The sequence below is a fragment of the Cetorhinus maximus genome, chromosome 13, assembly GCF_964194155.1.
Source record: "Cetorhinus maximus chromosome 13, sCetMax3.hap1.1, whole genome shotgun sequence".
Taxonomy (NCBI): domain Eukaryota; kingdom Metazoa; phylum Chordata; class Chondrichthyes; order Lamniformes; family Cetorhinidae; genus Cetorhinus; species Cetorhinus maximus.
Window position 1 is genome coordinate 89,625,143 of NC_135891.1, and position 24,829 is coordinate 89,649,971.

Sequence of the window (24,829 nt, forward strand, 5' to 3'; positions counted from 1 at the left end):
TTGGAGGGAGAGAATTCCACAGGGTCATGCCTGGGCTGCTGAATGTTCTGCCATCGATTGAGAGAGACCAGGAGCAGTGGATGTAAAGGAGACAGGGTCTGAGGAGTGTAAGGGCACAGGCTGCAGAAGATAGGTGGGGCAAGGCCATGGAAGGATCTGTAAATGAGTACAATGATTTTGAATGTTGGAGACAGGAACCAACAGAGACAGAGGTGCTGAGTGAGTAGGACAAGATGCAGAAGGTGCAAAATTTTGGATATTGGCTGAAAATAGTGGTAGTTTTGTGGCTATAATAAATTGCATTTCCATGGGGCCTTTAATGTTGTGATGTCCCAAATATTTTCATAGAGTGGGAGAAGGGAGGGGGCTCAGGACAAGGCTGAAGAGCAGTTTTCAAGGAGATATTTTTAGGGTGGGGAGAGATATAACAAAGGACTATGGAAGAGAGTTCCAGAGTATGAGGTGAGATGGCTAGACTCTTGTTACTGACAATGGAGCAAAGAGAATGGGAGAAACGCTGGGTACAGCAGAACTAGAAACCTGGACAGTGCACACTGGGTTTGTTTGGAGGAAGTAGGACTGAGACAGAGGATGGACAAATGCAGTGAGGAGCAATCTGCATTGGGGCTGTTGGTGGATATTGGGTGACAGCTGAGTGGGCTAGTTGTATCAAAGGTGGCAATGGGTTTAAGCAGCAATGCCAGTGAGGTAGGGGAAAATGTGGGCAATATTTCAGAAGTTGAAATAGGTGATCCTGATGGGTGTTGGGTTTGAAGCTCAGCTCATGATCAAGTACGAAGCTGAGGTTGCACACTCTTGGGTTGAGCTTAAATGCACTCAGGCAGGGTAACGGGATCAGCAGACATAGTTTCATCCCATCAGCCTAATGCGACTTCACAAAATTAACAGTTTTTGCTAATTCTATGTCAAATATTTTAAGCGGTCCTCCATTATCATTTTGCTCCAATGTTTGTGTGTCTATTTCCTTTGCTGTGTAAGCTGTCTCACTGCAACCATGTATTTGTAAACTCATCAGGAAAGGTGATCAGAAACTCTGATTGATGTTGTGTTTGCTCACTAATTATAGAATAGTGCTAGGAACATCCCCCAATGTTTACTCAGTAAATGCAGTGTTTGAAGCTGTATAGCTGGCAAATTTGTGCTGCACCAGCCAGGTTGACTGTTTAAACATAAGTTAATCTGAGAAATTTTGCAGGGGACATGGGAAATATATTGCTCCTAACCACGGTTTGCTTATTCCTGCTGGAAAAGTACATGCAAGTGGAGACTGTTCAGTGAGAACAGAAGCATGATCAGCTGTGATACTTCCCTTAGTTAAAGGGCATGCATGCTGCTGAGTGATCAGGCCCATACATGAGGAAAGGCACCTCAGATGAGGTTACTGATGGCAGCTGTCCACCTATCAAATGTATTGTTAACCTTGACTTCAAACTATAATTGCTTCCCCAGCAATAAAAATAAAAAAGCAATCAGTATTTTATGACGGGGGTGTCCAACATACTATAGGCCTGGAATTTTAGATCTATCTGTACATGTACATATGCCTCACTGATGTTAATACCATTTGCATTTGTTCAGGTTTAAACTCCACGTGTACCTTTCTAGTAAGAGTCAAACTTCTTTTGGTCTTTGTTCCTATTACAGTATGCATTTGTTGAGGGTTAAACCTTTTAGGTTCATGGGAGTTAAACCCCTCAGTGTCCCTTTTTATTAAGGGTAAAACCTATTTTGATCTGTCATCAACATTCCTGTTGCCCATTTGTTGAGGGTTAAACATTTTAGGTTTATGGGGAGATTAAACCCCTCAGTGTCCCTTTTCATTAAGGGTTAAACTCCTCTTGGGATGTTGCCAGCATTCCTATTTTACCTTTTAACCCCTCAATACACCTTTCATTGGAGTTTAAAAGTCTTGAAGCCCATTTCATGGGGGGAATGTTGTTGGGATGCAGTACTGCAACGCCCCCTACCAGATCGGAGGTTGAAGTAGCTCCTTTTTTCCCTTGAATGAATTCCAGGTCACGGTAGCGCGCATGCGCACCGCCGGTCGTGTCGTCATCACGCAAACGGTGTGTGTACCGGGAGCGTGGGGAACGGCGAGGTGAAAGGTCGCGGTCCAGACGCAGGGAAGCTAATGATTCCTATATGTCCCATAGTCTCCTTCGCTTACGGTGAGTACCGATGGCACCGGCACCTACCCCATCTCCGCCCGCCCGCCCGGGCCTTAGCGCCGCCTCATCCCCTACAATCAGCAGCTCGGGGCCCGGAGCTCCAGGCTCAAGCCGATGATGGATCCACGGTAACTGGGGCCTGAGGGCAGCTTAGGTGAGCTTTTACCGGGTGAGTGTGTATCTCGCTCTCGGCCCCGCGCCCAGTTCCCCGGAGCCGCCGCTTTCTGCGGAATTTTCCTCTCCTTCCGCTCCAAGCGGAAATAAGCTGTGATTGACAGAAGCGTCAACCAATAGAAGGGGGAGAGAGCGGGAACTTCCGGCCCCTAATTAAAATTAATACTATTCGTTTTTTTCCGAAGAACCTTTTTGCCTGAGTCGATATCTTCAGGTGGACCAAAGTCTCTTAGTTCCACAACGTCCCTTCACCAGTCATTAAAGTTGCTGTTACTGTGGCTGAGCTGCAATTTTGAAGATAAACAATCAAAAAATGTTGTGTAATAAATTGCCTTCCGCTTGTATTTGCCTTTCTCCCGCATTTGGTTCCTTGCTTTGCAATTGAGCAGTGTGTTTTTTGGGGCCTCTCAGACTATGCGCTGAAACACTGCAGCTTTGTCAGGTGGCTCCCTTGTTTGCGGCGGGGCTGTTAATAAAGTTATTGCGGTTGTTGTTGTGTCTTTGTTGCGACGGAGGTGCTAATAAAGTTCTTCTTTGATTTTCGCTCTCCCCACCCCCCCGCTCGGTCACGTGACGCAGTGCCCGGCCGGTTGGGCGAAGACGCCAAGATGGCGGCGAGTAACTACTATGGATTCGCGCATGGCGGCGCTCAGTACAGGTAGGAGGGGGACGGGGTTTGCCGGCTGGGCCAGTCCACCATGGAGGGACCGAGTCTAACACCAAGAAACTGGGCACACCGTCACACAAACCTCCTTTCCCCACCAGCAATGTTATTCTTTAAACAGCGATCCACCCCCCTCCTCCCCATATCCCCCACCTCTAGCAAGGAATGAATTAGCGGTGGGACCCTCGGTCACAGCAAAATGGCGGCAGCAACCACGGCCTCGGGATTGCAGCAGCTGAACAGATGTGCAAAAATTCACAGGGTGCAACTCCTCTCACTCTCGCCCGCTCTCCCCCACCCCGCTCCCGGGGATTGAGTGCAGCAGCTCCCTCCCTGACCATGGGGAAGGACCCCAGTTACTGGCGTGGAAGGAGACAGGTGGCAGCTACCTGCCCGGTTTCTCATTCTACCTTGCAGCTGCCTCCGGTTTTAATGGTGGCGTTGCTGCCCTGTGGCTGCACCGTTACTACTCTATGGGAGGGGCATGCTGGCTTTCGGCTTTCTCATCAATAACACCGATTCTCGTCTTGTGTTTTCACGCACCGTTCGTTGTATTCCCATAACGTTTATCTTAATTGCACCTGAATCAGAACATTTGTCCAGTTAGGTCACTCATTTCAGATTCTGCCTTTTATGTAAAATCTAATTTGTGAATGGATTGGAACAATCCCAATGCTGAAGCTGCATCTTGTCGTAAACCTGGAAACACTATACATCTCTTATCTAGGTGTGAAATCTGCAGTGTAGTTTAGTGTTAACAGTCGTAATGTGTTTTCTGTTTGTCTTAAAGAGGAATCTAAATTTTTATTTTTAGTATTCACGCTAATGCAAATTTAATTTTTCCAGGGGTTAGAGAGACAGTTACTACTGATGTGTGGGGCAGCAGGTTTTTCTTCAACATGCTGAAAGAAAGATAGTTTGAATGGCGATCATTTGTTTTGAAAGTACAAGTTTTTTATACTTTCATTTTTGTCACTTTTGGGGATGCTATTTTTACTTCAGTGGAATTCTACGTTTCCCTCTCATGAACCATTCGTGTGTTTTTACATTATTTTTAGAGGAAATTGGACATAGTTTTTAAAAAGAGGCTGTTCACACAAGTTTTTCTTTTAAGCTGAGAAACATTTATTTTCACCTGTGCTTGAGTTGTGTACCAGCAGTATTATGCTGAGGTTTAATCGCAGGGATTTGGTAGCTATTTTTTAAGGTGAAATTCAAACATGAAAAGCGAAAATATGTGCTTCATTAAGAGGCTTATCTCAAATCCTGCCAACATCCTGAGGCCTGTTGAATTCTGATTTTTGCCATCCCTGTTCCTAGGCCTCATTTGTATTCTTGTATAGTCCTGATGTAGCTGTTCCCTTGTCTGGAATAATTTTCCAGTTTCCAAACAGCAAAATTATTTTTGTTTTCGGAGGTTAGTTTCATCGCTCTTGCATCTCTTATACTTTTTTCATTGCACCCCCAAAAGCAAATGCCATGGGCAGTTAAGTAAAGCATTTAATAAAGTTTTGCACATCTGCACACTATGGTTAATAGACTTGTATTCTTGCAGGTGCAAATGATCTATTTATCTAACAATTTGGAAACAATGAGGGGGGGGCGTCGCGAGAAGTGGTAGGGGTACTGTCATTAGGATACATGTGGAAACTGTCATGTTTTCAGATGATGTTGCTGAAGGGACAACAAATACATGAGAAGTAGGAGGCGGCCAAGCGGAGATCCTTCGGGGACACCTGAGGTAACTGCGAATGGGATGTGATGCTGTTGATAGCAATTTCCTGGCTGCAGTTAGATAAGAATGGAACCAGATGTGCAGTCCATGCCAGCTGGATGACAATGGAGATGAATTGGAGGAAAATAGTGTGATCGACTTTGTCAGAGGCTGCAGAGAGTTTGAGTAGGATGAGGAGGGATAGTTGGCCTTTGTCATATCATCTGCGACTTTGAGAGCTGTTTTGATGCTGAAAGGAGTGGAAATCTGATTGGGAAAATTTAAACGTGGAGTTCTTTCTAGCAGTATGATACCAACACCCTGGAGATTACCATTGATCAGAAACTGAACTGGACTAACCATATAAGTACTGTGGCTACAAGAGCAGGTCAGACGCTAGAAATCCTGTGGCGAGTAACTCATCTCCTGACTCACCAAAGCCTGCCCACCATCTGCAAGCCACAAGTCAGGAGTGTGATGTAATACTCTTGCCTGGATGAGTGCAGCTCCATCAACTCTCAAAAAGCTCGATGCTATCCAGGACAAAGCAGCCTGCTTGATTGGCACCCCATCCACAAACATTCACTCCCTCCACCACCGTACAGTAGTAGCAGTGTGTACCATCTATAAGATACTTTGCAGGAACTCACCGAGGCTCCTTAGACAGCACCTTCCAAACCCATGACTGCCAGCTCCCATCTAGAAGGACAAGGGCAGCAGACACATTAGAACACCACTACCTGGAAGCTCCCCTCCTAGTCACTCACCATCCTGACTTGAAAATATATCGCTGTTCCTTCTCTGTCACTGGGTCAAAATCCTGGAACTTCCTCCCTAACAGCGCAGTGGCGTACCTATGTAACATGGACTGCAGCAGTTCAAGAAGGCAGCTCACCACCACTTTCTCAAGGGCAATTAGGGATGGACAATAAATGCTGGCCTAGCAAATGATGCACACATCGCATGAATGAATTTTTTAAAAAAAGTTCTGGGAAAGATGAACGCGATCATTAGGACAGAGATCTGAGAAATTTCCTCACTCAAAGGGTTTCAAATCTTTGGAATATTTTACCCCAACAGGTTGTGGATGTTCTATCGTTGTATATATTTAAGGCTGAGATAGACAGATTTTTGGTCTCCAGGAAATTGAGGATTCCTGGGGAGTGGGCAAGAAAGGAGTTAAGGCCAATTGGTCAGCAATAACGGTATTGAATGGCATGTCAGTGTATCAGCAATTACATTGTTAAGGTCCAATAACAATCATCTTGTTGACTTGCAATTACATTGCATAGCAATTACATTGTTAAAACAGGTTACCCATAAATGGGTACAGTTGTAACACTCCAGCGGGGAAAGGAACTGGGAGTCTGTCATTCTGTTGAGCTGGTTGAAGAATGAACCTGCTTGAGCTAAAAGACCAGCTTTAGACTCATTCTTCCCTTGTATACAATTAGTGAGTTAACGTGGCGGTGCAGGGTGAAGGGCTGTATGGTCCATTTCTGCTCCTGGCTATTTATTTGTTGTCCTTATGGTGTTATGAATTTGAGAGGCTTCAACACATTCAGGACTTTGGAGAGGAAAGGGAGGTCGACGGGTCTTTTTTTCAGGAGAGAAGTAATGACAGATTTGGAGGAGAGAGCGACGGAACCTGAGGAGAGGGAACTGTTAATGCGAGCTAACGTGGGAGTGAGGAAGGAAAGTTGGGTAGTTAGGTTAGTGGGCATAAGTTTGAAAGAGCAGGAGGTGGTTATCATGGACAAGGTGAACTCACAGGACATGAGGTGAGATAGGAGCAAAAGATACAAGTTCATGGTTAGGACATTGGGAAGCCTCGGAGGAAGTTCAGCCTGGTAGGTTAGGGAAAGGCGGGAGGAAGTGGCAGAGGCAGCTGATTGGATGGTTGCAGTCTTAGTGACAAATCCATGTATTCCTCACTTGTTGCAGGTGAGAGTGGAGAAGATGGAGAGAGGGGTTTAAGAAGATGGCTTGCAGTAGAGAAAAGAATGCGGGCATTACCTTTGCATTCCAGAGTGGTTTTGTAATAGTGCACAGTTTTCGCAGACAAGTGCAAGACCTGATGGTGCTTTGTGGTCCAGCTAGATCTGGTGACGAATGCACTGAATGGCCACAACGAATTACAGTGAGGGTGTTCTGTTTACTTTCTGGCCATTGGCACCTGATATACACTAACCTCGACTCTTCAGCTAGTCAATGCATAATTTCTATACTGAAAGAATTGATAAGTTGGTCATAAAAGAAAAACTTGAAAAGCCTAAGTGAAGGGCCAGGGCCCACAAGTGTAGATCCCACCAAGGATGCGATAGTGGGGAGCAGGCAGGATAAGTCAGGTGCTTGTGATTAGGTAACGCCAAGCTTGGGTTTAAAAAGCCTGTAGATTGCAGGAAGAAGGGAAGGTGGAAGGAGGTGAGAAGCTCCACATTTTTGGGGCCCTAAGAAAGGATGAGAATAAGGCGACTGTTTTTTGTTTTGGGGGGTGGGGGGAGCTTTGACACAAGATTCTGGGATTTTTGCTGCTGATGTAGGAATACATTGTGTTACATAAGATCTACAGCACAGAAAGGGTCTTTCAACCTAACTGGTCTCTGCTGGTGTTCATACTCATGAGGCTTATCCCATTCTTATTACCTCTTCCCTTCCTACTGTATCATCAATATTCCCATCTTTCTCATTTGAAGCAAGCTTAAATGTGTCAGTGCTATCAGCTTTAACCACTCTGCCATTAAATTCCATATTTTCCTCACTTTGTGTAAAGAGATTTCTTCTAAATCGCTTCATTTTGTATATTAGTAACCGTCTAAAGGTAATGTCTCCTTGTTCTGGACTTGCCCAAGGTGAAAAGTTTTGTCCCACACCCACTCTGTGGAACTCTTTCATATTTCTAAAGACCTCTATTGGGTCTCCTTAAGTCTTTCTCACAGAAAAAAGAAGCCAAGTTTGCTTTTTTTTTTCTTATAGTTGCATCCTCTTAATTCTATTAATATCTTTGTAAATCTTTTCTGCACTTTCTCCAAAGCTTCAACAATTTTTCTAGCCTGGAGACCAGAATTGCACGTGCACTCCTGCATAGTCTAGCTGAATTCTGTATAAATTTAACGTTACCTCCTCTGCTTTTGTATTCCATTAGGGATCTGCTCATTTTTAATCAATGCTTTTTGCTATTAGTGACTGTATAAGCCAAATTCTAATATTTTAAATATACCACTTCTGTCAATTTTTTGTGAAATTCATGAAATTACCATGGTGATAGTCTTAGTTTTGATGGTGACATTTTAGGAAATATGCTACAAACAGATAGTTATATCTGCTTTTTTTTGAACCCCCAAAGTCTTGTTTCCTTCATAATCATATAGTTTTTGTTGCATTTATATAACAACTTTCAAGACCATACAATGCCCCAAAGTGATTGACAAAGCGATTGACAATAAAATACTTTTGAAGTGTGGTCATTGTTGTAATGAAGGAAATGCAGCAACCATTTTGCACACAGCAAGATCCTGCAAACAGCATTGTAATAATGACAAGGCAATCTGTTTTGGTGGTGTTTGTTGAGGGATAAATATTGGCCAAGGGTACCAGAGGGAAGCCCCTGTTCTTCAAAAGAAATCACCATGCGATCTTTCTTTTATATCTACACGAGAGAGCAGGCAGGGCTTTGGTTTAACATCTCATCCAAAAGACTGCATGTCTGACAATGCAGTAATCCTTCAGTACTGCACTGGATTGGAACTTGAATGCATGACCATCTCAGTGTTACCAACTGATCCATTACATTTTTAGCAGTGCTTTTCATGTCAGAATCAGAATCTCAACTGTTATGGTGTGGAAGGAGGCCATTTGGCCCATTGTGTCTGCACTGGCCCTCTGAATGAGCAATTTACCTAGTGCCATTCCACCACCTTCTCCCTGTAACCCTGTAGGTTCTTCCTTTTCAGATAATTCCCTTTAGAATCCTTCGATTGAACCTGCCTCCTCCACACTCCATGTAAAAAATTTTTTTGATGAAACGGTGCGCACCAAATCGGTGACCATATTATTTTGATAGAACAGATTAATGCAAGAAATGCATTCTTGAGAATGAAGTGACCAGTTGCAATTCAGTTTTCAATCAGTATGAGTTCACAACCTGCACAGTATTAATCATAAATGTTTGGCATTGGGAACAGAGATGCTACGTTGGTTTATTTGAACCTGTGTACTTTCAGGAGCTTGAGGTGAGGTACCTCATGGGAATGGTAGCATAGGGATTATGTTACTGAGACCTGGACTAATGATTCAGAGACATGAGTTCAAGCCTCACCACTGCAGTTGGGGAATTTAAATCTGGTCAATTTAAATCTGGAATTAAAAAAATGAATCCGTAATGTTGACCATGTGACCTCTGGGTTGTTTTAAAAGCCCATCTGATTCACTAATGTCCATTAAAGAGGCAACTCTGTTGTCTTGAAAAACAAAAAAAAGATGGAGAATCACAGCAGATGAAGCAACATCTGGAGAAAAACAGTGTTGACATTTCAGGTCAATGACCTTTCATCAGGTGAAGAAAGGTAGGAATGTAAGACTTTTTAAGGCTGTAGAAGGAGGGAAGAGCAAATGCGAAGGTCTCTGATAGGGTGAAGGTCAGGGGAGTTTAAATAACACAAGATTTCATGATGCAACAGTCAGAAGGTGTAATGGATATAGTAAAGAAACAAAGATTGTGCCCAAATAAGGTGTGAAAATTTGCCCTTACCTGATCTGGCCTATATGCAATTCCAGACTTGAAAGAAATCTGGTTGACTCTTAATTGCCCATTGAAATGACTAAGCAAGCCAGCCAGCTGTACCAAGCTGCTACAACTAAGAATAAAGCCAAAGGTAATGCCTGGTATTGGCCTTAGCATCAGATTCAGACACCACAAAAACACACCCAGCCCAGTCAACTCTGCAAAGTCCTCCTCAATAACATCGGGGGACTTGTGCCAAAATTGAGAGAGCTGTCCCAAAAAGTAGTCAAGCTGCAGCTTGACATAGTTGTACCTAAAGTATCAAAGTATCAGCCAAAGTTCCGGACACCTACCACCATCCCTGGGTATGTTCTGAACCACTGGGAGGACAGGCCCATCAAATATGGCAGCATGAAGGAATATGATCAGGAGGGAGGGCCCTGTAAATCCTGTACATTTGATTCCAGACTCCATGAAGTCATACATAAAGGAAACCTCCTGCTGATTAACATCTGCCCTCTATCAGCTGATGAAACAATACCCATCTACATTGAAAATCACCTGAAAGAAGCACTGAGTGCAGAAAGGGCATGAACTCTCAAATTGCACTCTGACTTAGTAGTGTCACTAATGACCAAGCTGGCTGAGTCCTCAAAGATATGGCTAACTGACTAGGCTTATGGCAAGTGGTAAAGGAACTAACATGAGGGAAAAACCTACTTGATGTCATCCTCGCATATTGCAGATGCATCTGTCCATGACAATATTGATAGAATTGACCAGCACGTGGTCCTTGTGGAGATAGAGTTCCACCTTCACACTCAGGACACCTGTTGTGTCATGTGATATCACCACTGTTTTGAAAAGAATAAATTCGGACAAAAGCTATCTGCTTGAAACTGGATACCCATGTGGTGCTGTGGGCCATCGAGCAGCAGAATTGAGCTCCACCACAATCTGGCCTCATTCACACTATATTGCCTGGGGGCCACCCTTGGTTCAGTGACGAATGTTGGTGAGCATGCCAGCAGCAGTACCAAATGAGCTGTCAATCCAGTGAAGCTGCAACACAGTGGTAGCTCAACAATGGAAGCAGCATACCATAAGCAGAGCTAAGTGATCCCACAACCTGTGGATCAGATCAAAGCTCTGCGGTCCTACTTTTGGTTGTGAATGGTGGTAGATAATTAAACAACTAGCAGAAGGAGGAGGCTCTATAAACAACCCCATCCTCAATGATGCAGTGCAGCACATGAATGAAAAATACATGGTTGAAGTGTTTGCAACTATAGCCAGAAATGTCGAGTGAATGATCAATCTCAGCTTCTTCTTGGGGCCCCCACCTTCACAGATCCATCCCACATTATATCTAGAAACAGCTGATCACATTGGATACAGAAAATCCAACAGCATTCCGGCTGCAGTACTGAAGCCTTGTGCATGGATTAGCCAAGTCTTTAGCCAAACTATTCCAGTTCAGCTGTAACGCTGGCATCTAGCTGACAAAATGGGAAATTGCCTAGATATGTCCTGTCCCTGAAAAGCATAATAATTCAAATTGAACCAGTATCCACTCCATCAACCTACTCTCAATCATGAGCAAAGTGATGAAAGGGGTCATTGACAGTGTTATCAGATGACACAGGCCAATAACCTCACAAATGCTCGTTTTGGGTTCTGCTGCACCACTTGCCTCCAGACCTCATTAAGGCCTTGGTCCAAACATGGACAGTGGTGAGGTGAGAGTGACATCCAAGGCAACATTTGAACAAGTAAGGCATCAAGGAGTCCTAAGTTTATGCGAATCAGGAAATCAGGGGAAAATAGCACAAAGGATGAAGGTTGTGGTTGTTGGAGCTTCAGGGTGTTGTTGCAGGACCTACTTGGTAGTGTCCTAGGTCCAAACATCTTCAATGACTTTCTCTCCATCATAAAGTCAGAAGGGGAGTTGTTCGTTGATGATTACCTAGTGCTCAGTTCCATTTGCAGCTCCTTGGATGCTGAAGCCATCCATGCCCAGCAAGATTGGGCAGCATTCTGGCTTGGGCTGCTAAGTGGCAAGTTATGTCACAAAGCGTCAGACAATGACCATCTCCAACAAGAGACTGTTTAACTACCTTCCCTTGTTGTTCAATGGCACTACCATCATCTCATCCTCTGCCAACAGCATCCTGGGTGTCACCATTGGCTAGAAACTTAACTGGACCAGCCATACAAATACTGTGGCTACAAGAGCAGATGAGAAGCTGTGTATTCTGTGGTGAGTGATGCATGCCCTGACTCTTCGAACCCTTTCCCTTATCTAGAAGGCACAAGTCAGGAGTGCAATGGAACAATCTCTACCTGTACGAATGCAGTTCCAACAACATTTAAGATGATGATCATCCAGGGCAAAGCTGAGGATGTGGAGGAGAAAGGGCGAGCTTTTATTTCTGTGACACGTTTCACCATCTCTGGATGTCCCAAAACACTTCAGTCAGTGCAATTTTGCAATGTAGCCACCAGTTTGCACACATCAAATTCCCAAAACAATGACCAGATTATTTTTAGTAATGGTTTAGTGCTAAGTATTAGCCAGGACACCAGGGGAACTTCCCTGCTTTTTTTTTGAATAGTGCCATGGGATCTTTTACATCCTGGGAGAACGGCGTGGTCCCCAGTTTTAGTATCTTCTCTGAAAACCAGTAGGCTTGTGCGAGCAAATTAATACTTTAATGTGGTGATTGGTGTTTCCTTGTGATCAGAAAAGCTCTTTTGAACAGGTCATGATACCTTTCTTGAACATTCCCTTCAATTATATTTTGCGAATTCAGTTTCTGAAATTATGTGACCTCCAAAGCGACTGAACAATTTGTTCACATGTTATTCCCAGTTGACTGAACAAGAATACTTGAAGGTAGTTTTAATTTTTCACACTTTGGGAGAACCTTTTTTAGTATTGATTTTAGAGCATGTATTCGCCAATAAATTACATCCTATACAAAATAGAATCTTGTCCTGCTTAATTTGATTAGCTTGATATAAATCCCAACAGCTTCCATCAGGGTAACAGATCCTGACTGAAGATAAAAGTTTGTCTTCGGATACAATTGGAAACAACATTTGGCTTTGTTGCAAAGGGCTATTTTGTGGGGGGATATCCTTGTCACTACTTCTACTGTTTGAACCTGTATGTTGTTCCTAACGTTGAACCCAAGGAAATCTACCTGTCTAGAGTCTTTTTGGTTTACATTGTGATTCAGCACCCATGAATGCCTTTGTATGTTTAATATCAAAAAATGGAAGTTTAAACAGTCTGTGTTATTTATATGGACTTCCAGAAGGAATTCCTTCATAAGAGACCATTGACTAAAGTTGAAGGTCGTGGAATTGAAGACAAATTTTGACCTGGTTAGGAAATTGGCTTAGTGGAAAAACACAGTAAGGATAATTTGCAGGATGCGACTAGTGGTTTCCTCCAAGGATACAGACTCATAGACGTTTACATCACAGAAGGAGGCCATTTGGCCCATCGTGTCCACGCTGGTGAACAAACATCTGACTACACTAATCCCATTTTCCAGCACTTGGCCCATAGCCCTGGAGGCTACGGCAACACAAGTGAATATCTAAATGCTTCTTAAGTGTTAAGAGAGTTCCAGACTCCCACCACCCTCTAGGTGAAAAAATTTCTCCTCAATGCCCTTGTTAGCCTTCTACCTCGTACCTTAAATTTAAGCCCCCTGGTTATTGACCCCTCTACTAATGGAAAGAGTGCCTTCCTATCTATGCCCCTCATAATCTTATACGCCTCTATCAGGTCCCCTCTCAACCTTCGCTGCTTCAAGGAAAACAACCCCAGCCTATCCAATCTTTCCTCATAGCTCAGGCCCTCAGCCCAGGCAGCATCCTGGTAAATCTCCTCTGCATCCTCTCCAGTGCAATCACATCCTTCCTATAATGTGGAGACCAGAACTGCATGCATACTTCAGTTGTGGCCTAACCAGCGTTTTATTCAGTTCCAGCACAACCTCCCTGCTCTTGTTTTCTATGCCTCGGCTAACAAAGGCAAGTATCCCATATGTTGCCTTAACCACCTTATCTCTCTGGCCTGCTACCTTCAGGGATCTGTGAATATGCACACCAAGGTCCCTCTGATCTCAGTACTTTCCAGGGTCCAACCATTCATAGTGTAATCCCTTGCCTTATTAGCCCTCCCGAAGTGCATTACCTCTCACTTTTCCAGGTTGAATTCCATTTGCCCAGCTCTGGCCACCTGACCAGTCCATTGATATCCTCCTGCAGTTTATGGCTATCCTCCTCACTATTTATCACCCTACCAATTTTTGTGTCATCTGCAAACTTTTTGATCATACCCCCCACATTTAAGTCCAAATCATTTATGTACACAACAGCAAGGGCCCCAGCACCGAGCCCTGCAGAACCCCACTGGAAACAGACTTCCAGTCACAAACAGCCCTCTACCATCACCCTCTGTTTCCTGTCTTTAAGCTAACTTTGGATCCAACGTGCCACTTTGCCTTGGATCCCATGTGCTCTTACTTTCTTGACCAGTTTGCAAAGAGGGAACTTATCAAAAGCCTTGCTGAAGTCCATGTAGACCGCATTACCCTCATCAACACTCCTGATTACCTCCTCAACAAAATGTGATCAAATTTGTCAAACGTGACCTTCCCTTAACTAATCCATGCTGACTATCCCTGATTAATCCATGTTGCTCCAAGTGCAGATATATTCTGCCCCTCAGAATTCTTTCTAGTAACTTCCCACCACCGAGGTTAGACTGACTGGCTTGTAATTTCCTGGTCTGCCTCTTCCTCTCTTTTTTAATAATGAGACGATGTTAGCAGTCCTCCAGTCTCCTGGCAACTCGCCTGTGGCCAGAGAGGATTTGAAAATTACCGCCAGGGCCCCTGATATCTCTTCCCTTGCCTCCCTCAACAGCCTGGGATACATCTCATCTGGGCCTGCGGATTTATCCACTTTTAAGGCCGCTAAACCTCCTCTCTCTATGTTAATTTCCTCTAATATTTTACAGTCCTCCACCCTGTGTATGCCTGTGTCGTCCTTTTACAATGTGAAGACCAATGCAAAGTATTCATTGAAGGCTGTACCCATGTCTTCTGGGTTCAGACACACATTACCTCTATGATCCCTAATTGGCCTTACTCTTTCCCTAGTTTATTCTCTTGCTCTTCATATATTTAAAAAAAACCTTTGGGCTTTCCTTTATTCTACCCACCAATGCTTTTTCATGCACTCTTAGCTTTCCTAATTTCCTTTTTAAGTTCCCCTCTGCACTCTTTGTACTCCTCTAGGGACTGCAGTATTGAGCCCTCGGTATCTGCCATAAGCTTCTCTTTTTTTCTCTTAATCCGGACTTGGTGTCCCCCCCCCCCCCCCCCCCCCCCCCCACTTTTGCCTTTACGGGAACATATTTGCCCTGTACTCTCGCTGTTTCCTCCTTGAATGCCTCCCACTGCTCTGACATAGTTTTATCTGCAAGTAGCTGCTCCCAGTCCACTTGGGCCAAATTGTATCTCATCTTAGTATAATTAGCCTTTCCCTAGTTTAGAACTTTTATTCCTGGCCCAACCTTAACCTTTTCCATAACTATCCTAAATCCAACTGAGTTATGGTCACTATCTCCAAAATGCTCCCCTCCTGATATGCCTTCCACCTGCCCGGGCTTGTTTCCAAATATTAGGTCCAGAACTGCCCCCACCCTTGTTGGGCTTTCTATGTCTGACGGCCTCAACTATTCACTGTATATGTAAACAACTTGGGACCCCAAAGTGCATAGATTCAAACAGGTACAAAAAAATAATCGAAGAGGCTGATGGAATGCTGGCCTCTATATGTAGTGAGCTAGAATACAAAAAAAGTAGAAGTCATGCTTCAGTTATACAAAGTCCTGAGTAGTCTACACATTGATTATTTTGAGTAGTTCTGGGTGTCACATCTTAGGAAGGACATATTGGCCCTGGGAATATGCAGTGTAATTTTTTTAGAATGATGCCTGAACTCCAAAGGGTCAAATTATGAGGAAAGATTTAGCAAACTAGAATTGTATTCCTGAAATTTAGACGGTTAAGGAGTGGTTTGGTCTGAGTTTCCATTTAGGGGAACAGATAAACTAGATTGGGAAAAATTATTTCCACTAGTTGGAGAGTCTTAAGATTTGGGAGCCAGATTAGAGCCAGACTTTTCAGGAATTAGGAAGCACTCCCTTCCTCATATGGCAATTGTGAGGTTGATGGTTAACCTTAAAACTGAGATCGGTAGATTTTGTTAGCCAAAGATATTAAGGCATATGACGCAAAGGTGCATACATGGAGTTAGGTTATAGATCAACCATGACCACATTGAATGACAGAACAGGCTTGAGTGGCTAAATAGCCTTCTCCTGTTCCCATGTTCCTATGGAACATGTGTGGGGTTACAAGTTGTTAAAGCAGAATTAAAATGTGGGAGGACAGGGAGAGAATCTGTGATAATCCCAGTACTGCTTCTCTGGAGTTGAGAAATTGTTCCATTGAGAGCTAGAAAGTTTCAAATGACAGCCTTTCAGATGTCAACCTATAGGATAGGATGTGGCGGGTGGGGGAGTAGAAGGGAGAAATCAAAACATACCAAGAAAGGAAGAAAATTTAAAAGTATGCAGAAATGCAATGGAAAAGTTGAGTAAGTGAAAAGTTTATAGTTTCAAACCATCGATATTGCTACAAATATACTGATGAGAAAAACCCAATTACAGCAAGTATACTTTAATGTTATGTGGTGTTCTTAATTAGTTACCTCAAGTTGCTCCCATTCTAATAGTGTTATGTAGCTCCAAATGTTCTCTAGACATAATCAGAATTTGCATGGTCAAAACGTGCAGCTACTTCAGCGTCTTTCATGTTTGAGGGCATGGAGTGGAACAGGTTTGAGTGGTTCCTCGGTGACCATTTGTTATTGGCGTATTCTCTTCAAAGGGCCCGAAGGACTCCCAACCGCACCCCCTCCCCCAAAAAATCTTTGTATGTCTCAGAAGTATAATTTATGATTTAAAAGTACATTACCTGTTTTTTTAAATATAATAATGAAATTATGGTAAGTGAAAACAATTTTGCTATGTGAATGTTTCACTTCTGGACACAGGTAGTATCCATCTTTTGAAGGATAAAACTTGAAACTAACAGTTCAGCCTGAAGCCCATCAATGGCTTTAGTGATTATTTTCAAAAAAATTAACTTCTATGTAGCACTCCAACTCATAAGGTAGTTGGTTTCTCAGCCAGGCAGTCTAGCTTGGTGTTTGAAGGCGGCACTGCTTGAACATTGGAGTTGGGTTGGGCAGTGAAATGCATTCAAGCACCATCCTTTGCAATCTGGCGAGGCTTGACTCTAGTGTAATTTCCATGATTTTCAAATTGGTGTAACGGTGTATCATTGTGATAGAAAAATCTTTCTCGGCTCTTATTTAAACCTGTTCTTTTGTCCGTACTTTCCTCAAACCCCCGTCTGTTTATTCTACATGAACCTAATTTGCTTTTTGTCAGTTGTTGGCTCTCCCCTACTTCTGGCCTGGTTTAGACTCTGCATTTCTTCTTGATCACTGCTCTTTCTGTTCAGCTCGCACAGACTGTTGATGGCTCTGCAGAATGTAAGATTACAATTGTAGGCTCTGTGGAGATCCATTCTGAGACTTTGGAGAGCACAATGAGGTGCACATCAAGCAGGGAATGATATATGGTGCAGCAACTTGTTCTGCTGGGTTTCCCTGCCCTGGGTTTTTTTTTTAAAACCATTCTGAAATTCTGATAGGAGCTTGCTCTTGCGGCTGGCCCTTATTGGTTGATGTACATCTACACGAAGCTACACTGGTCATGGGTGGGGCTTTATTATTGATTTGCCAGCAAAAATCGTTGATCGCTATTAGAAAAGCAGCTGCAGTTGTGTTGCAAGGCATTGCTCTGATTTTTATGGACCTTTGAGATGTCAGTATCTGCCTGCCTCTTTTCTGTTCAGCATCCATACTGGGTCACACTGCCAGCATGAAGCCTTGCATTATTGCACTTTCAGTGACTGTGACCTGGAAAATCCATTTTCCAAATTTGGTATATAAGCAGTATTGTACTGTCGAGGTCAGCTTGTCATTATCCTCCCAGTACAAGAATAAAGCACCAAACAATTGACCAACTTCAAAAGAACTTGTAATTATGGTTAAATGCAAACTAATCCTTCTTCTCTATATAATTTTCATTGGTTGGGACAGGGTGGGATGGGGGTGCAGTTAGGGAGGAGGAGATCCTATTGTGTTCTGTAGGAAGGTGAGCAAGTTCTTCTGCAGTTCTATGTTGACCTTTTCTCGTGGACTGTTTCGCCAGCACTCGGGTTCAGTGGGACAGGAAGAAAAAATCAAAAATGAAATACTGCAGCTGCTAGAAATCTGAAATAAAAACAGAAAATGCTGTAAATACTCAGTAGACCTGGCAGCTTTTGTTGGAGAGAAACAGAGTTAGCATTTCAGGCCTATGATGAATAGTCATTGACTTGAAACATTAACTCTATTTCTCTTTGACAGATGCCAACAGACTTGCTGAGTATTTCCAGCATTGGTTTTATTTAGGGAGAAAAAGCCCCTGGGATACAGTCAGATACTGCGTTGTAATCCACACCATCAGAAAATAATTGTAAAGTTTAGCCCTGTGAGTATACATTTTTTTTAAAGTAAAATATAAGGAAACAATAAGTTTAAGGAAAGGAAAAAGGAAATGTTTAACTGTGCAGATGATTATCCATGCAATACCAATAATTTTAGACGCTCTCGATGGCCCTGAAAAAATATTTTTATCTTTGGAATGTCAAGTTTCTCCGTGATAAACTTATTTATGCAGAATTATTTTTATCTTTATTTTAGCTTCTATCGTAATCTAATCATAATGTAAATTTTCAGATAGCAAAATAAACAATGAAACATACCAAGTACTTTTAAATTCCTAGTTTACTGTGTGATTACTTCAGTGTGATAGACTGCTTACCTGCTTGCTGACATCACTGCTGCTGCGTACCAAGGGATCCCCTTGACGTGACACCAGATTTAAAGTGCCATCGGAAAAGTGCGTGCCACGGAGATGGCTAGATTTTTGTGGGCACCATCGCTTTGCTGTCCTTGGCAAAATCCAACCCACTGTGCCCAATTATACTTCCAAGTCTGTTGTAAGGTTGACATTCAACTTTATTTTTGACGGACGAGGGGGCAATTTGAAGATCTCCGTTGTTTATGATCTTGACGTGGTCCCATCATGAAATATCCAGCAGTCTGAAACTGACCTAAAATCTGACCACTCAACAGCTGTAGCTCAGTGATAGCACCTTCGCCTCTGCGTCAGAATGTTCTGCATCAAGTCCCACTTGACTTGAGAACATAATCAAGTTTGACACTAGTGCAGTACCGCGGGAGTGTTGCACAGTCTGAGGTGTGTCTTTTGGATGAAACATTAAACCAAGGCCTGGCCTGCAACCCCGGGTACCTAAAAGATCTTGGCACTGTCTTGAAGAAGAGCAGGGAATTCTATTTTGTCTCTTGAGCAATAGTTATCTCTCAATCAACAGCATCAATGAAGAAACAGATTATTGGGTCATTATCACATTGCTGTTTGTTGGAGCTTGTTACACTTAGATTGGCTGCAGCGTTTCACGCATAACAACAGCTTTGAAGGTAGTGAAAGAACTTGCATTTATAAAGAAACTTTCTTTGAATAACATCATAAAAAGCTAAAGCTGCTCAAGTATACTGTGCAGTTTTTAGCTGTCTTATTGAAGCCTGTCAGGCCATCAATTTGGGTCATTTTCAAACAAGTCTTGGTAGGAAGAGGCTTTGATCTCACACCAAGCCATCTGTTGACCTTTATTAATGAATGTAGTGATGATATATTTGTGGAGTTTGATTTCTGTTAACAAAAGTAATCATCTGGAACACGGTGCCTTTAAGGTGGTGAATGCATATTCACCAGTAACTTTTGCAAGAGAATTGAATAGATATTTAAAACAGACAAGATTTCCGGGGCAATGGGAAAAGAGAGAGTAGTTAATTCGAAAATTTGACAGGCAAGATGGGCCGAATGTCCTCCTGTACTGTATGATTCTATGAAAATACAGATGGAATGTGCAAAAGTACTGCCCACCTGACCATTTGCTGATTTACAGAATATTAGTGTGAACTTTTTGTGAATGGTTCATTTGTCACCCTGTGAACTAATTCATACTAGTCACATAGAAAATCTGGGTCTTTTGCTATTCAAATTGAATTTAATTTGTTACTCGAGTGTAACAAGTGTCACTTGTTATGTGATATGTACACATGGTCTGCAGCGGTTCAAGAAGGCAGCTCACTACCACCACCTCAAGGGCAACTGGGGATGGGCAATAAATGCTGGCCCAGCCAGCAAAGCCCACTTCCCGTGAGTGAATAAAAAAAAATGTCGCCATCAGCGAAGAGAGAAGAATTAATGTTCCGATTATGAGCCTGTTCACTCCATGTGCTGACTGATCTGTGCTTCCAGTTTTTTTTTCCATTTTTAGAATCATAGAATGATACAGCACAGAAGGAGGCCACTCAGCCCATTGTGTCTAGTCAGGCTTAAAAAGATCAATCCTATTGTCCTACAGATTTTTCCCCTTCAGGTATTTATCCTGTTCTCCTTGGATGGTACTATTGAATCACCTTATCAAGCAATGTATTCCTAATCATCATAACTCACATTTGTATATTTTTTAGAATTCTCACCTCAGTAGAGTTCTTTTGTCAATTCCCTTCAATCTATGTACTCTGGTTACTGACCCTTCTGCCACTGAAAGCTGTTGCTCCTTATGTACTCTACCAAAGCCCTGCATGATTTTGAGCACCACCTAAAAGGTTACAGGGAGATTTAATACTTGTTGAGTGTTTGAAAGAGAAATTTGCATTCATGGGCACACTCTGTTTCCATTAAGTGTTTCACATCTAACTAATTAGTTATGAAATCTAGCCATTCAGCAAACAGGACAGCCAATTTGTGCGCAGCAAGTTCTTACAAATAATAATTGAGAGAAATGGCCTGATTGGGACACCCAGATAACTTTCTATTTTTCTTCAAATAGTGCATTGGAATCCAACTGAAAAGGCGGGTTAAATCTACTTAATGCCTTATCTATTGGACAAAACTTTGTATATGGTAGCACTTCGTTGGCACTGCACTGAAATGTCAAACTAAGTTTTATGCTCGCAAGACCTGGAGTGGGACCAAACCCACACCTTCTGACTTGGATGAGAATTTTGCTACTGACCCAAGCATTGCAGGACAGCATAACTTGATTAGGAGAGTGGGCAAATATATTGGAAATACAGATCAACATAGATAAAAATGAAATAACATATTTTATGGGGAAAGACAATGGAGTAAACCATAAGTTAGGATTTGTCTTCATGGACTGCATGTTGGGTACCAAGCAAGCTTGCAGGCAAGGTGTAATGTTTCATCTATTTCCATATACCTCAAGCTATTCCATAGGTATATTCCATGTACCTCAAGCTATACCCACCAGTAAAACAACAGTGCAAAGAACTGTTCTTTCCAAACTTCCAGAACCACAAAACTTGGGCAGGCAATTGAGCAAGTAAGAACTAAGGCTCAGTGTGCTGGATTATCAGAACTTGTGCGCCACATTGTCTGCAGGTTTCAGTTTGGACAATCTTGCCCTAAAGGCAATATTGCTAAGTTGTGTTCTAAAGAAGGTTCTTTGTCATTTATTTCGTGGGCAGTAAACTATCTTTCAGTTACCAAATGTTCCCCATTTAGACTAATTGGCTTATGGTGATTTGTTCTCTTCAGTGCACAGCCCGCCACTGGCATTGCATACTCACATCCATCCACGCCAGCCAGTTATACCGTACAGCAAGCTCCACCAACGGCCCATGCAGTCACTGCAGCATATGCTCCTGTGCCTACCACGCAAACAGTGAGACCAGTGACCTCAGCAGCATATGGAAGCTATCCAACCGTGCATTCTGTGACAGACTATAACTATGGACAGAGGCAACCAGAAACTGCGCCACAGCAAACACCGGCTACAACACAAAACTACCAGGTAACCTATATAGCATTTCCTGCTCCAGAGTAACGACAGCAGTTTTACTTGTGGGGCCCCATGAGGGAGTCCTTTGTGTAGGAGGTGGGTACGTAAGTTATATTCTGTTTAATGCTCTGTAATGGGAAATGCTCATTTGTTTCACCTGTGCCCCAGTGAAGTCTGGTTTTAATTTGACCATTTCAAAGAATTTGATGAATTTGAAATAATGCTGTTGCTTTTTGATGTCCACTAAAATAGCTACAGACTTATCTGTGCTGCATAAATAAATGCTAATGATGAATTGGTAAATAAATTAATGGAGCCTGAGTACAAATTAAAAATGAATGTCTCGTTTTTTGATTTCTGTCATATAGGTCTGACGATTATAGGTGTTGGTGGTTACTTGCCTTTGGGGAAGGTGATTATTCACAATGTTACAGCACTTGTGGAAAATTCACCAGAGGTTGTGTTTTCACTTAAAGGCATCATCTTTAAAATTAGAGCTAGGTCAGTTGGCATTAAAATCCAAAAGCAATGTGTGTCACAAAGGGTACTGGAAATCTGGACTCGCCTCTCCAAAAGGCTGTAGATACTGGGTCAATAGGAAATTTCAAAACTGAGATCAGTAAATATTAGTTATGTAAGGGTATCATGGAGGTAAAGCAGCAGAATGGAGTTGAGGTACAGATTGCTGATGATCACGGGTGAATGACCTACTCCTGTTCCTAGAACTTATCTGTCCAGTCATCTCAGTGTAATGACTTTGCAAGCCTTGTTTTTGGATTGTTTCCTCTGAGTAATTGTCTTTGAAGCATTGCATGCCTCAAACTGCTTAATGAATTAAAATCTTCAATATTCAGATTTTATGTTGCCCTTTCCATTTGTTAAAAGTGGCATATATGCATTGGTCTTACAATGTATGTTTGTGTGGGGAGCTCTGCACTTGGTGGCAAACTGTCTTCAAATTGGTCCATTTTAGTATTTGTTGTAATGACCAATTTGAAAATGTATTTTTTTGAAAAATTGCCCCCTAATGTAGATGGTAATTGTTTAATTTGTATAGTTTCTGATTCTACATTGGGCAACACCAGAAATCAAACTTGTATGATAGCCACAGTGACCAATTTGGAAAATGCAAATAAAAAATATTTGTACCTGTAAATGGTTGCTACATTTCAGAAGGTTATTAAAATAGCCTTTTCTTAATTTCACAGTATAACTGTAAATCAAAGTAATGCTCTAATTAGATCTGGCATAGGTTTTTTTTCAACTTTATTAAAGGTATAATGAAATTAAGCTGGTTTCAAAATTCCAGCAAAAATACATTTTTGATCTGGAACACTGCACCATATTGACGAGCAGGACAAACGGATTGGGGAGTCCTTAGCAGTAGTTGCGTCCATGGGGTTGAAACCTGTGGAAGTGCATCTGCTGATTTTAATTCTGAAAGCGAAATGTAATTTCCCCAAATAACTTAAGGCTGGCAATTGGGTTGGTGTAACAAATGTAATGGGCAATGTGTTTTGCATAAATGATGCACTACCCATTTTCATTTGATTTTGACATTATGGTGGGTCAGTGGCAGCACTGCTTATTGTAAAACTGAAATTATTTCTTCCCAAAAATGTCTCAATGCTAGAACGCTATGTCCTTAGATTATGTGCTTCCCTTTTGTTTTGGAAGGCAGTCTGCTCAGTTTCAATTTCTCAAACAGGTAAGTAATACTTTGTATTAAACTTTCTTTTTACAGGTTTCAAAATACCTATGCTTTTGTTTAATGCTGAATGTGCTTGGGTGCAATTAAGGGGAAAAGTCAAACATTGGCAGTGCAAAAATGTTGAATTTAATGCAGAAATATTGAATGTAACAATGCTGAATGAGTCTGAAAATTTTTTGTGTTGTTTAATTTAGGACTCATGAGGTGATGCAGGAATTGCGGGAACTATTTGCCCAATAATGAATGCTATGGAGTTAATCCAAACTTGCTTAAAATTGTTGTGTGGCACCAGATTAAACTTGCCAAGCTTAACTAAAACTACGCACATCAAGCTAACTGTTTTATTCAGTATGCATCATCTTTCTGTATATTATTTTTAATTAGGAAAAATAGTGGCAATTATGTGAAGTGCGACCCTCACTTTTCATATTTCATTCCACGGTGAAATTGCAGCTTATACCTTAAAAAACTGAATAGTTATCCTGATTCATATACTTGATTTGAAATTCAGTTGGCATCTTAATATAGTTATAGATGCTTTTCAGAAACTCTCAAGTAAAAATCTACTGGAAAAAGCATCATGCTGAAGTGCAGAAATGACTACAGACTTGGATCGACCAAACCTCAAAATTTCCAATCGTTGTAATCTGGTGTACATTTTAATAGGTGGAGATTGTGGGCTGGGGCCAGTTTGAGAACACAACTAATGCAGAAGGGCCTCTGCCTTTTAAAATGAAGATAATTCTGACTGTCCACACCCACTTCCTGTCCTTTGGGGAAGCTGATTGTAGACACTGGGGTATTTGATCTGCTGAACGCTCTTCAGGTTAGACTTGGAAATACTGGTGGATGTAAATTTTTTGGAATCAGTTGGGAAAGGCTATGAGAAAGCTACCCAAGTGTGCATTTTAAAAAGGCAGCAGCTCTCATTCCACTCTATTCTGCGGTCACTTGTATCAAATTCAACATCAACCAACAATTCCATGTAGTGGTAAATGTTTGCTCCAGTTTTCTTGATAATGGTTTCTGTCTTTCTTTCCTCCCCATCCCCTTTTTGCCACAACAAAAAATGGTGATCTATGCCTGAGTACAGTTCCACAGATGGCAGCAGTCCTCTGTTACCTCATGCAAGCAACCATTCTTATGTGTACCTGAATGATGAGTGTTGGGCTTTTTAGTCAGTAAGGGGGAGGCAAGGATCAGACTCTGTGCAGCACCACGTGATGCATTGACCTATTGGGGAGCTCAGGGTGAGTGTTTGTTTATGTCTGAGGTGCATACAAATACCTTTCTGAGGGGGTGGGGGTGAAAATGAGCCTGATATTTACTACAAATTTTGTTTGCAAGAGCTAAATTGTACAGGTTTTTAGTTGTGGCATTAATTTTTATAAGCAAACTATTATTAAAGTCTCTGTCCTTCGAGACTGTACTTTCCAGTATTGATGGCGAACTTCACAAAATCACATTTTTGTCCTATGCATCTAGTTTATTTGGATCACAGTTGAATCTATCATCTATCTATAAACTGTTTCTAAAATTGTTCAACATTCTGG

General features: G+C 42.1%; 1 protein-coding gene across 8 annotated transcripts in view; it reads left to right on the forward strand.

Annotated features, from left to right (window-relative positions):
* Positions 1-2,078: 2,078 nt before the first annotated feature.
* LOC144688790 (zinc finger RNA-binding protein-like) overlaps positions 2,079-24,829 on the forward strand; it is a 65,499-nt gene continuing 42,748 nt past the window's right edge. For 3 of the 8 annotated variants that reach the window (XM_078555723.1, XM_078555724.1, XM_078555726.1), the window contains exons 1-3: positions 2,079-2,189; positions 2,943-3,021; positions 21,322-21,577. In XM_078555723.1, the coding sequence (XP_078411849.1) occupies positions 2,153-2,189; positions 2,943-3,021; positions 21,322-21,577 (372 nt within the window). In that variant the 5' untranslated portion in view covers positions 2,079-2,152. Of the gene's footprint in view, positions 2,190-2,219; positions 2,344-2,942; positions 3,022-18,033; positions 18,157-20,032; positions 20,135-21,288; positions 21,578-24,829 lie in introns of those variants that run through there. The other 5 variants (XM_078555728.1, XM_078555725.1, XM_078555727.1 and 2 more) reach the window with 5 other exon arrangements.